Below are 13,270 nucleotides of genomic sequence, written 5' to 3'. Positions count from 1 at the left end.
AAAATATTGCCTTTGTCAACTATAAAAATAACACCTGATAAAATAACATGAAAAGATGGAAACTGTAATGTTGGTCGCAGATAAAGATAACGTGTAAATATTTTTTAAAAAGCTGTCATTTAAAAGGTGATTAACCTTTTCAACATCTCTTAAAATTAGTATGGACAATAATCATTGTAAGAGAGAAAATGATGTTTATTTTTAGTTATCAAACTTAAACCATTACTGGCTATGACAATACCATGATCCTATATAACCAGGATATATATTCTATGGTTGGTGATGTTCTGATATGCAGCAACGTTAATACTTCTATGGATCATTTTAGCCTTCTTGTAAAAACAATTTATGTTTAGTAATATGAATTACATCTTAAGATTATTTTACAAAACTAATGAACAAAAACAATTATATAATATATATCATTTGTTCATTACCAAGCATGAAATATGTGATCACAGAAAACAGAAACACAGGAATCAGTCTCATTGGTAAAGAATCGCATATAATCTTAGAAAAGAAATATGCCGACACTCTGTAAAATCCACTTAAATTTTCATGTCTGTAAATAGAATTGAAAAATTAAAAATCCATTGAATATTCGCAATGTATTAACGAACTAAAAAAGAAAAGAAAAAATAAAATAACGAAATTTAAACATTATTTTACTTTTTACAGTAAAACATTTATAATTTCTGACACATACTCTGCTTCTTCAAATATAAGAAAAAACACGATACTTTGGCTGTTTAAGAACAATAAAGAGCAAATCTTGACTCTGCCTTTGAATTTTTTTCGCTCATTCTTATCCTTCGCTTTAGCTAGTTTTCATACATTTTTTGCTTCGGTATGCAGGGTTTTTATTGCATTTTGTTATGTGTTCCATATCTATTTTATGACAATTCGTGTATATATCTTACTTACATAAAAATTGATCGTTCTTTTATGAATAATTCTACAGCTGACAAACTTGAAAAGACAATGTTCATCAAAATGAAGAAAAAAGCACCAACTCTGTGAATAATCAAAAACAGCTATTCAACAAAAAACCTAATGACAGAAATACTGTGGTCGTTTCAAATTTTGTTGTTTTGTCCGTAAATGTTGTTTTCGATAAATAATGTTGGTAAATGTTTTTTTTTAAATAATAAAGTTGAAACAAAAATAATATATTTCTTTTAAGCTAGCTTTAGGTAAGGTTGAGTTTATTTTGATTTGCTTTTAATTCACCTAAGTGTCGTCCTCTCCCATACGCGTACTTACAGTTTAGGCGTTTGCATGGTTTGAAAGACAAATTTGATTGAAATTTCTATTCAGTAAATTTTTCTAAATTTCATTTAAATGAATTGTGCAGTTTGAACGTAGGCAGTTATGTACGTTTTAATTCAGGTCAATATGGAAAAAGGAATTGTTCACTTCCGGTTTTGAATGATTTGAGGTGCTACATCTTTTATTTTCCGAGTAGCGATTCTCTGGTCTTTATCTTTTGTTTGTTTTCTTCTTTTAACCACATTATTGCTTGCCTTCTTCGTCTTATATTTTTTCCTTGTCAAGTTGGTAACGCTTTTCTAGTTATTTAAGGAATCAGTTCACTGAACGTTTTGTAATTACCTGTTCTGTATACCGGAGATACAATCCCTATCCATCCTCCAATAAATAGCTCCAACAATCAGACCAAATATTGTTAAAACAATCCACTGAAAAGAAAAAAATACACAAAAAGGGCAAAATTTAGAACGATAAATCATAAAGGAATGCAGAAAATGATTTAGAGAAATATTCCGGTTACAGTTCTTAGATCTTTATTAACTGATAGCATAAGAAATGTACAAACAATGTGTGAACATTGATTTTGTTTGATTTGATTTTTATAAGGTATTACAAATATTCGTACTTTAAAGATATACAATTCGCGTATTTTACTTTTTAATTAATCACTTTTGAACAAAGATACTGCACGCAGAACTTGATGACACTTTTCAACAAATTGACACCAGAAACAATCTTAATATTCATAGTTTTTTTCTGACTGGTATAAACGTTATTAAAGAAAAGTAGTGACTGCTGTTACTTACGTGTAAAATTGAAAGTTGGGGATTCCTCAATAAATTCAATAAATTTCTGCTTGATATGACTCTAAACTGAGGTAAAAGAACAAATATAGATATCCCGGTAATGCAAAAATAGAAATGAAAATGATAAACAAAATATCACTGTTTCTTATATTTCAGTACGAATGCTAATATTTCCAAATACTTACCCTTCCGGAGCACCTGAGATCACCACCGGTTTTTGGTGAGGTTCGTTTTGCTCAGTCGTTGGTTTTCTATTTTCTATTTTGTAAAGTATTGTTCGTCTTTTGGTCTTTTTCGTTTTCGTCATTGTTAGTTTATTTTTGACTTGTGAGTTTGAATGTCCCTTTGATATCTTGAGCCTCCCCTCATACTGACTCAATCTTTAGCATACATCCGTGATTACCGTTTTAATGTGATGTTGGGTTGCCGCTTGATTAAAATTTAACTGATGTCTCCGTTCATTCATATTAATCATAGTCTGATAAGCTGTTCATATACAATAAGATTGCTTATTCAATAATCATACACCTTTCCAAATGTTCTAATCTCTCACTTTAAAGATATCAAACTTGCATATCTTTTCTTATTACATATGATATAATTATTAAAGTCTAAATAGTCTACTAACCAGTATAAATGAATAGATATTTAAGATAAAACTAAATCGACAACAATCGTAGTTGTCAAGATTCATATTGTTCTTACTACTGTCTATTATTATTTGGACTAATATTTCAACTGAAATGGGCGTGAAACCTTCATGTCAGAAACATACATTCAATGCGATCTTCATTCCATTTTCATGCACCCTACCCTCTTTCTCCTACTCTTTTCTTTTCTCTCAACATACATTTATGTAAAACAAGCATTCTGTGAGTATTGCATGGCAATACATAGTCCCCTCCCGGTTAAAAATTCATTGTTAGTATTGGAACAAAAGAGGGACGAAAGATACCAGAGGGACAGTGGAACTCATAGATCGAAAACAAACTGACAACGCCATGGCCAAAAATAAAAAGACAAACAGACAAATAATAGTACAGATGACACAACATAGAAAACTAAAGACTAAGAAACACGAACCCCACCAAAAACTGGGGGTGATCTCAGGTGCTCCGGAAGGGTAAGCAGATCCTGCTCCACATGTGGCACCCGTCGGGTTGCTTATGTTATTACAAATCCGGTAAATAGTCTAATTCGGTAGGTCACATTCGTGAAAAGGGAAGGGTATTGTAGTTACGACATAAGGAACATATCCGATATCATCTGTGAAACGGTTATTCCATAACGGTCAACCAACTCGTGATGGCGTCCGTAAAATGTACGAAGGGATGATTTCAACTTCACCATTTGGAACTCTTGGTTTAATAGCTTCCTTGTGAGCAGCAATCCTCTATCAAGGAAATCATAATTTTAACTTGATCTATAACTTGTCATGGTGTAAACTATATAACAAATATTAAGTCAATATCTTCAAGCATGACGAAAAAAAAAGTGTTGAAAACTGATTATTTAAGTGAATTTTCTAAGTCCAGGACCATAACTCTACACAAAATCATCAGACCGGAACAAAATTTCGATCTTGATCTGTAACTTGTCATGATAAAATTATATACCACTCCAATTATCCAATCGATATCTTCAAGAATGACAAAAGAAAGTGCGGAAAACTGATTATTTTAGTGAGTTTTCTAAGTCAAAGGACCATAACTGCACAAAATCATCAGACCAGAACAAAATTCAAACTTGATCTGTAACTTGTGTCATGATAAAACAATACACCAAATATCAATTCAATATCTTCAAGCATGAAGAAAAAAAGTGTGGAAAACTGATTTGCCGGACTGACGGATGGACAGACAGACAGACAGACGAACGGAGTGCAAACCTAAATTTCGACTTCGTCGGTAGGGGACTAAAAAGACGGAAGATACCAAAGGGAAATATCAAAATCATAAGTCGAAAAACTCTGACAAAGCCATGACAAACACAACAGAAGACAAAAAAAAAAAAAAAAAACACTACAAAGAAATCCAAAGACTTAGCAATGCGAACCACACAAAAACCATGGGGTGGTCTTGGGTACGCCGGAAAGTATAGCAGATACTGTTCCATATGTAGTACCGTCGTGTTGCTCATGTAAATTCAAATACGATGTTGAATCTCATTTGGTGATGACACATTCGAGAAAAAGAGGACGAAATTGTGGTTACGACAATTAAAAAAAATCCGAGGTCATTTTGACACAGATATCCCATAATGGTCAACCAACTCGTCCGTAAAACTTTTGAAGGGATGCTTTTAACTACCCTTTTGTTGTCAAGTTTTGTCAGCAATCGATCCTCATTGTCAATATCTAGATGTAAGTCAATATACAAGCGAGGCAAACTTATTTTTATCTGTGGTATCCTTTATTTTAAAGTTCGTTGGGATAGATGCGTTCAACATAGTAACTACACTTTGAATTATTTAGTAAGAGGATATTATCTATATTGCAGAACGTGAAGTAAAATCAATGCAAGCTTCTTTTTATCCTCAATGAGAACCTCCTACATGAAATCTGCCTCATATGAATAAAGGAACAAGTCGGTAAGGAGAGGAGCATAATTGGTTTCTATAATAATGCCGATTGTTTTGTCGAGAAAAAAAAAACGTCCTCCAAGTATAACAAATATGTTGTCAAAATAAAAATCCAGTATCTTAACGATGTCAGTCTCAGAGCATGTTTTGTTTGAATCCGAGTGTTTTTTTACAAAGTAAAATTTATCTCTTTCTAAAACAAGATATTTGTATCTACGTTGGATATTCTTTTTAATAATAAAAAAGTGAAGTAGGACTAATTATTTCAATCTGTCTTTAAGTTAAGTATTGGGAATACTAGTGTGAAGAAGTGAAATGTTTTTATACTTCTGTATGTGGAAAGAAATTGATATTGTATGTTCTCTAACAGGTCTTTGGAAGTTTCTAGTATCCACATCTAATTCACACTTCCGCATGAGTAGGTAGTTTCACAGTTATTCCTCACCGAAATCATCGAGATTTAAAATTATCTAGCAGTTCTTCGGGACTTTCCGTTTTGAATTTTCCTTGAGATTCGGTATTTTTTAATTTGCGTTTTGATCATATGTTCACACAGTTTTTAGGTCAGTTGAACTGTTTTGGCGGATGACCCTATATCTATAACATTGTTTGGAATAATCGGTCTGAGGAATATATATTCTAAACGTCATTTACCTGTTTAAGAAAGCTCGTTGCATATTCTACTTTAGGTGACATATTTAAAGTATTGGTATCACATGCTTGGTGGTACTGGTGAAGTATAGGCTTTATTACATTCTGCAATCTAACAACAAATAGAAGACTCAAATGGGCAGCTAGCAATAATTATATCCTGTAACGTGAAGTCCTAAACATTGGTTATGACACTAGTACCTTGCTATGTAAAATACAGTAAGATAAGGTGATATATAATAGAAATTTACGAAATAGCAGATTTTTGGAAAAATATAGTTTTCTGAAAGAAATCAGCTGAATCAGAATAAAATGTAAGAAATGGTTCTGTCCATCGAGAATGGTAATCAAAATTGCCTAACACCATCTTGCAAATCCAAAAACTGAGCTGCACATAAATAATATGAACGGACTGAGGGCGGAGTTTATAACACAAAAGAAACAGAACTTTAAAAGTATCCTGAAAATAAGTTCACATACGAGGTACCCATCTTAAGTGTATATATAAAACTATTTTGGGTTAGAAAGGTTAGGTAAAAATGTGAAATGTATACAATATTCTAGAAAGTTTTAAAGGCTCTTGGTTGAAATCGCCAGCACGAGATAAGTATAGAGAACAGGTGCCCTCTTTTTCCCGCCATCTCGCCCTCCCTATATTCCCAAAACACTTTTAACCTCAAAATTCAAATAATAATCTGATCTAGTGCTTTTAATTATTCATAATATTTAAATGAATCAACAATTCCTAGGAACTTTATTGAATACCATCGTGTTTATATTCATAAACACACATTAGTTTTTTTTAGATTTTTGCATGTTGTGGTAATTTTATGGCTTCAGACATGCCTGAAATCCACACATTTCTAACAATAAACACGGCTTTGTTTAAGACAAATGATCGTGGAACAAAATAATGAACAATTTGGTCGAAAAAAGGTAATAAAAATTGTATTTGCACGATCCAAAATATTATTACCCCGTCAGTATGTTTTTCCCTGAATAAACGGAGAAAAAGACATACGATAATCAAATGAATAATTGTAGTTTGTATTTTAATTAGGATAAATAATGATCTTTACTTGGTATCGTCCGGAATGTTCATCGTTCTAAAAAGTAAATACCTCCATATATTTATAATTAAATTATTTTTTGAAAACTAACCTTTCATATGCATTCTCGATTAATTTCGTTTACGATCCAACCCAAATCGCAATACTTGACTACTGTTACTTATTCATAGTGACAGCGGTGATAAAGATGTACATGGAACTAGATAATAGTCTCCAAATGTGTAGTCAATAAATAAGAATCCTCAGTTGATAATGAAATTGTAACACAATGTTTAAAAATAAGATGTACACTCTAATGAAAAAATGCAAAAGTCTCGAATCTACTTACCTAGAATTCAATATTGATTTCCTGAATGAGGATACAATTTTCTGGTGTACATCCACATTGTCTTAAACATTGAAAAGCGAGAAGTTATGTTATTTAGAAACATGTAAACGATATTTGGGGAAATCTAACGCGTAAAATCATAACAGACCCTTTTCCTTATGGAAAGAGAAACAATCTATGAAAATATCTCTCAGATCGCTAAGAATAAGCTACTTATGATATAGTGTTATGTTTTGATGCGATATGTAATGATAATTTTGTTTCTTTTTAAACAAATGATATGATTTACGCCCAACACGCGCTTGTAATCGTAAACAGGTACGCTCGTGAACAAAAGTTTGGAAACTCAAACTATCAATCGTTTGAGATGCTTATCCTGTCAACGCATCTGGTTTCTCTCCAGTTATAGTTCATCCGATTCCCTCTGTTTGTTTTTGTTACCTTGATTTGTCCTAATAAGTGGAACGAGATTTCAACATATATTAACATTTTTTGCCTCAATTTAAGAGCACAAAAAGCTCATTTCCTAAATTACAATAGGGATTAACTTAAACAAATTCTACATATAGAAAGTAGAAAATAAAATTTTTAACTTCAATTTAGAATGATATGACATTTACCTATGATCGTCTAGTACTTTGGCATATTGGATCTTTATTAGCTGAAGACGTTAACATCCCTCTTTGGATCATGAACAGTTTTATTACGTCGGTTCCTTAAATCTCACATTTCTTCATTACATTATATTATACGTAATAAATGGCATGCGTCTGAAGCGCTTTTCTGGATTTATTTTCATCAGGAAACGCTCAAAGCCGAATATTTGAAAGCCAATGATTTATGATAACCGAAACAGTTGAAAAAGTTACATGACCAAAATGGACATACAAAAAATAGTCAAATCCAACCAAAGTCAACTTTGCCTGAGGGAGTTGAAACCTTAGTTTCTATATAATTTCAAAATTTATAAAAGAGAGGCGAAAGATACCAAAGGGACATTAAAACTTATAAGTCGAAAATAAACTGACAATTTATATTTACTTTCATCTAGTGTGTTGACTGCCGCTCCATTAATAACATCTAGAAAGAAATCAGGTGGGTTGTTGTGCTCTTCTATGATATATCCTGCAAATTTCAAGGAATGTGTGTTCATCAGAAAAAATCGTTAAACTTTATTGCATATGTTATCTGTATAAACAATACCAGTAAATGATAGTATATTCGTTTACCTGACATTTACTTATTGTGACATGAAAATTTGGACAAAAATACTTCCACTGTCACTTTGGAATATGCTCATGGTTTTTTTTAAGTTAACACATGTTTACACACTTGTCAATATTACAATTTCTGGAGGATAATACAAGTCATATTCAGAAATTCAGAAAATATGGACCAAGTAAACCCTAAAAGTATAATTGTCAGGTGAACATTTCAGGACTTGTTCAAGTTTGTATGCGTTAAGTTTTTACTGCAAAGATGGCTGCCAATCTAGTAGTGAGTTGATTTTCAGCTCTGCAGTTTTTGGCAATTTAAAGCTGGTTTTTGATGGAATTTATCTATGCAAATCATATCATGATGTTTGAATTTGATGAATTTTAAAGAAATATGATTTACTTCACATTTTGTTGAAAGATGGATTTACTATAGTGGAATTATATATTTTGGATTGGAAAAGTATTTGTAATTTATTGATTTTCTGAGTAGTGTTGTCTGTATTACAACTATGCATGGAGACAGTAAAGATGTAAAAACTGTACAAACAATGTTAGCAGCTAAAAAACCTGGGAGCAATGATTCTTCTAAAGACTCTGTAAAGGAAAAATTATCCAAGCAGAACAAACGATCCCATTCAGATGTGGCAAGTGTAGAAGGAATTGATTTGACTGGTATTCAGAATGATTTAAGTGAAATAAAACAATCTCTTCAGGGTACAGTTACAAAGACTGACCTTAATAGTGCTATGGTTAATTTAGTACAACAAAAGGACTAAAAAAGTTTAGTTAGTAACATTGTCCAGAAATTATTAGATCATTTTGAAGAGAAGATCACCAGTAAGTTTGAGTGTAAAGTAAGGGAGGCAACTGGAAAACTTGATGATAAGTTAGATACATTGATGATAGAGAATGAGACTCTGAGGGAAAGAATCAGGGCAAAAGATAAAGTTATTTATAACTTAGTGGAAAAGGTTGGTGACAATAATAAAAGATCTATTGATGCAATGAAGTTAGCCCATTATAATGAGCAATACAGTCAAAAACATAATATAAGAATGCCAAACTTTCCTGAAAAAAGGGGTGAGAATTTGAGAAAAGCTTTTATTGAAACAGTAAAGAGTGACTGTAATGTAGATATTGAACCCAGTGGTGTACTAGCCATCCACAGAATACCTGGAAAAAAAGGTAATCAGAAGACTGTCATTGTTAAGGTTAAGAATACTGACACTAAAATACGGATGATGCGACAAAAAAGATCCTTGAAAAATGAAGTGAAATTTCATGATGACATAACACAACGTAATCATGGACTAATGGCAAGACTTAAGAACACTAAAAAATTTGAAAATGTATGGTTTTACAACTGTAATGTGTATGCCAAAGCTGAAACTAGTAGCAGAATAAGATTTGATCTATTTGACAATGTAGAAGAAAAAATTAAAAAGAAATTTAAAGACGGAAATTAATTAGTTATCATTTTAGTCTGTTACATCTGTTAATATATTTTTGGAAAATGTACAACTTTTATAAATATAAATAGATAGATATAAATGTAAAAGGTAAATGCTGAAGTGTTTCATGTCAATTCTGAATTACAAAATCCTGTATAATTAGTAAATAGTATAAGAGATAAATCTCTTTATAATTGTTTTATTAAATATAAATTATACTGTCACTATACAGTATAGGGGAAATAACTCTAACATTAATTATGGACTAAATATGTAATCTTATCTCCCCTAAAAAACATCTATTCCTTTGCTAGATTTATTGATAACTATTACATGCCATACTGTAAATTAGTTTATACATTCAATGTTGAATGAAGAAAATAATATGCGACATCTTATGTTTGTATGTGTGTATGTTTATGTATGTCTAATTTGTTACAATTGTATATTTGTACTTATGAACTTGCTTATATGTTTTATGAATCATCACTTCAGCTATAATCATGGATAATAATGTAACGATATTATCAATGAATGTGAGGGGTCTTTTTCTCAAATTCCAAAAAAGAGGGCAGATGTATTGGATTAGGCTAGGAGTAAAAATACTTCAACAGTGTGTTTTCAGGAAACTCATAGTAATAAAGACATTGAAAAATACTGGGAGGATGAATGGGGAAATAAGTGCTTTTTCAGTCATAAAGACAGTAAAAGTGCAGGTGTCTCTGTTATGTTTAAAAAAAGGTCTGGATTTTGTGGTACATAATTCTGTTATAATGGTCGTTACATTATTTTAGATATAACAATTTTTTCAAAAAGATTGAGTTTTGCATGTTTGTATGGTTATAAAACAGATGAACCTTCATTCTTTGACACAATAATGCAGAACATTTTAATCTTTAAAACACCAGTGTTTATTATGTAGTGACTGGAATGTAGTATTAGATAAATTTATGGATACATATAATATCAAACATAATAGAAACCCCAACTCCCGTAAAAAAATTGATGAAATCATTGATGTTTTTGAACTACTTGATCCTTGGCGTACATGCTATCCAGAAGATAGGAAATATACATGGCGTCAGTCCTCACCCATAAAACAAAGTCGCCTTGATTATTTTTTAATTTCAGAAGACCTTTTTCACTTATGAAAAATACCATTATCATACCGGGTTATAGAACAGACCATTCGGCAATTCTTTTCACCTTCTCAGCTTGTTTAGAGAAACAAGGCAAAAGTTACTGGAAATTAAACTCTCAGTTACTTAGAGATGCATATTATATACAAAGGGTTAAATCATGCATTAAGGATACTATTTTGGAATATCATCTGTCAAGTGATATTGAAGATCTTCTTTCTGTTGAGTTGTCATGTAATGATTAAACATTTTTTGAAATATTGAAAATGAAGATTAGATCCTTGTCCATAAATTACAGCATAAATAAATCCAGGGAGGAAAACAATGTCACTCTCAAACTTGAAAAAGATATTTTATATTTTGAAAGTATTATGAATCATTCTCCAAATGATGAGGTTCAAAAATCTTTATTTGAAAAAAAAACTTGAACTAGAAAATTGTAGACAAGAGAAAGTTGAAGGCTTGCTGCTTAGATCCCGAGATAACTGGCATGAGAATTGTGAAAGTGTACAAATTATTTTTGTAAATTAGAAAAGAAAAATTTCATTAAGAAAACCATAACAGAACTAATAGATGAGAAAGGTCAACATATTTCAGAGCAATCCAAAATTCTGATTGAACAACAAATTTTTTATAAAAATTTGTACTCAAGCAAAAAATTAGATTGCAATGATACATCATTTTTAATCATAACATAAAGCTTACAGAAGAACAAAGTGACTTTTGTGAAGGAAATTTAACTTTTAAAGAATGTGCTGATTCTTTAAAATTTATGACAAATGGTAAAAGTCCTGGTTCTGATTGGTATACTGTATTTTTATAAAAATTTTTGGAAAGATATTGGCCCTTTTGTATTTCGGTCTCTCCACTTTGGATATGAGGGTGGAAAATTTTCTGATTTTCAGTAACCAAGTATAATAACTTGCATTCCTAAAGAGGGAAAGGACAGACAGTATATTAGTAACTGGCGTCATATTAGTCTTTTGAATACTGATATGAAAATAGCTTCTGCTGTTATAGCTAATAGACTTAAACCTGTTTTACCATTTATCATAAGTGATACACAAAAAGGTTTCATCAAAGACATATAAATGGGTGAGAACACACGTCTTTTATATGATTTGATGCACTATCTTGAGGAAAATAATAAGACAGGTCTTTTATTACTTGTTGATTTTGAAAAGGCGTTTGATTCTTTGGAATGGTTATTTTAAAAAAAATTCTTTAAAAAGCTTTAATTTTGGGCACTCGATATGTAGATGGTTTGAAACTTTATACTCAGGGGCATCAAGTTGTGTTATAAATAATGGACACATGTCTATTTTTTTTTTCATTTAGAAAGCGGTTGCAGACAAGGAGATCCTCTTTCTCCCTATTTATTTATAATTGATGTTGAATTATTATCTTTGGAATTAAAAGGTAATCCTGATATAAGGGGTATTACTGTCAATGATAATGAATCACTTTTAAGCCAGTATGCAGATGACACATTCCTGTTAGATGGAAGGGAAGTATTGTTGAGGGAAACACTTTCATGTTTTGAAACTTTTTATAAAATTTCAGGTTTGAAAATAAATGCTTCAAAGACAAAAGCACTATTGGTTGGAAGCAAAAAATATTCAGATCTCATTCTATGTCCTGACTTAAAACTTCATTGGTCACATTCAAATTTTAAACTTTTGGGGATTGAATTTTCTTTAGATTTAAGCTGTATCACAGAAATTAATTTTGCTAAGAGGATTAAAGAGGTCTCTGCAATTCTGAAGAGCTGGCAACATCGAAAACTCACATTATTGGGAAAAATTACAGTAATTAAATCACTTGCTCTTTCAAAGTTGGTCCACTTAATGACTGCATCACCAAACCTATCACACTCCAGGTTAACAGAGCTCACTTCATTATTTTATAATTTCATATGGAATGAAAAACCAGACAGAATTAAGCGTAACACACTTTTTGGTGATATTTAACAAGGTGGACTTAATATGGTACATCTTCATTCCTTTGACATCTATTTGAAAATTAGTTGGATAAAAAGACTGCTGTTAAACCCTAGCGGTGGCTGGCAGCAGTTGTTACTGGCAGACCTTATACAGTATGGGGGTGAAAGGGTTTTACATCTTCAGAAAGAAAAGCTGATTGAGATTTCTAAAAGATGTAAAAATTCTTTCTGGAATGATGTTTTACTATGCTTTTCTTTTGCAAAACCTAATACTGAGATTTCTGTCAGTGACATTTTAATTTATTCTTAGATATTTTGAACTTTTCTTCTTTGGATGATTTCCCGTATTACATTCAATGGGAAAAGGGAGGTGTGCAGTCAGTAAGTGACCTTATTAATCATGAAAATATGAATTTTTATAAATTTGAGCAATTTTAAGAAAAAGTACAAACCAACAATTTTATCAAATATTATAGTCTGATTTCAAAAGTCCCTAACACTATGAAAAAATGCCTTAAAGAGAACTGTCTAAATCATGATTTTGATAAGTCAAACACTGGTGATACTTTCATAAAAAAAATCATGTGTAATGTGAAAGCCAAATTTGTATATAAAAACTTAGTAGATGTAGTTATTCAACTACAACAATCAAATTTTTGAAATGGGAAGAACTGTTAGTTATTGATACAACAGAATGGTCAGAATATTTCATGATAACAAAAAAGTCTTGTAGAGATGCTTATTTAAGAACCTTTCAATACATTTTTGCATAGAATTATAGCAACTAATACCTTTTTGTACAAAATTGAATTAAAAG

The 13,270-nt window shown here is 31.2% G+C and overlaps 1 protein-coding gene across 1 annotated transcript in view; it reads right to left on the bottom strand.

Moving 5' to 3' along the window:
• LOC127709575 (broad substrate specificity ATP-binding cassette transporter ABCG2-like) overlaps positions 1-13,270 on the bottom strand; it is a 38,844-nt gene that overhangs the window by 5,170 nt on the left and 20,404 nt on the right. Inside the window, exons 7-13 of the mRNA XM_052215179.1 lie at positions 7,746-7,829; positions 6,705-6,765; positions 5,310-5,418; positions 2,076-2,141; positions 1,612-1,697; positions 925-1,014; positions 438-562 (exon numbers count right to left, since the gene is read on the bottom strand). Coding sequence (XP_052071139.1) covers positions 438-562; positions 925-1,014; positions 1,612-1,697; positions 2,076-2,141; positions 5,310-5,418; positions 6,705-6,765; positions 7,746-7,829 — 621 coding nt within the window. The remainder of the gene's footprint in view (positions 1-437; positions 563-924; positions 1,015-1,611; positions 1,698-2,075; positions 2,142-5,309; positions 5,419-6,704; positions 6,766-7,745; positions 7,830-13,270) is intronic.

The sequence above is a fragment of the Mytilus californianus genome, unplaced genomic scaffold (genome assembly GCF_021869535.1).
Source record: "Mytilus californianus isolate M0D057914Y unplaced genomic scaffold, xbMytCali1.0.p SCAF_7, whole genome shotgun sequence".
Taxonomy (NCBI): Eukaryota; Metazoa; Mollusca; class Bivalvia; order Mytilida; family Mytilidae; genus Mytilus; species Mytilus californianus.
Note: the sequence above shows the minus strand (reverse complement) of the source record. Positions and strands in the feature narration are given on the sequence as shown.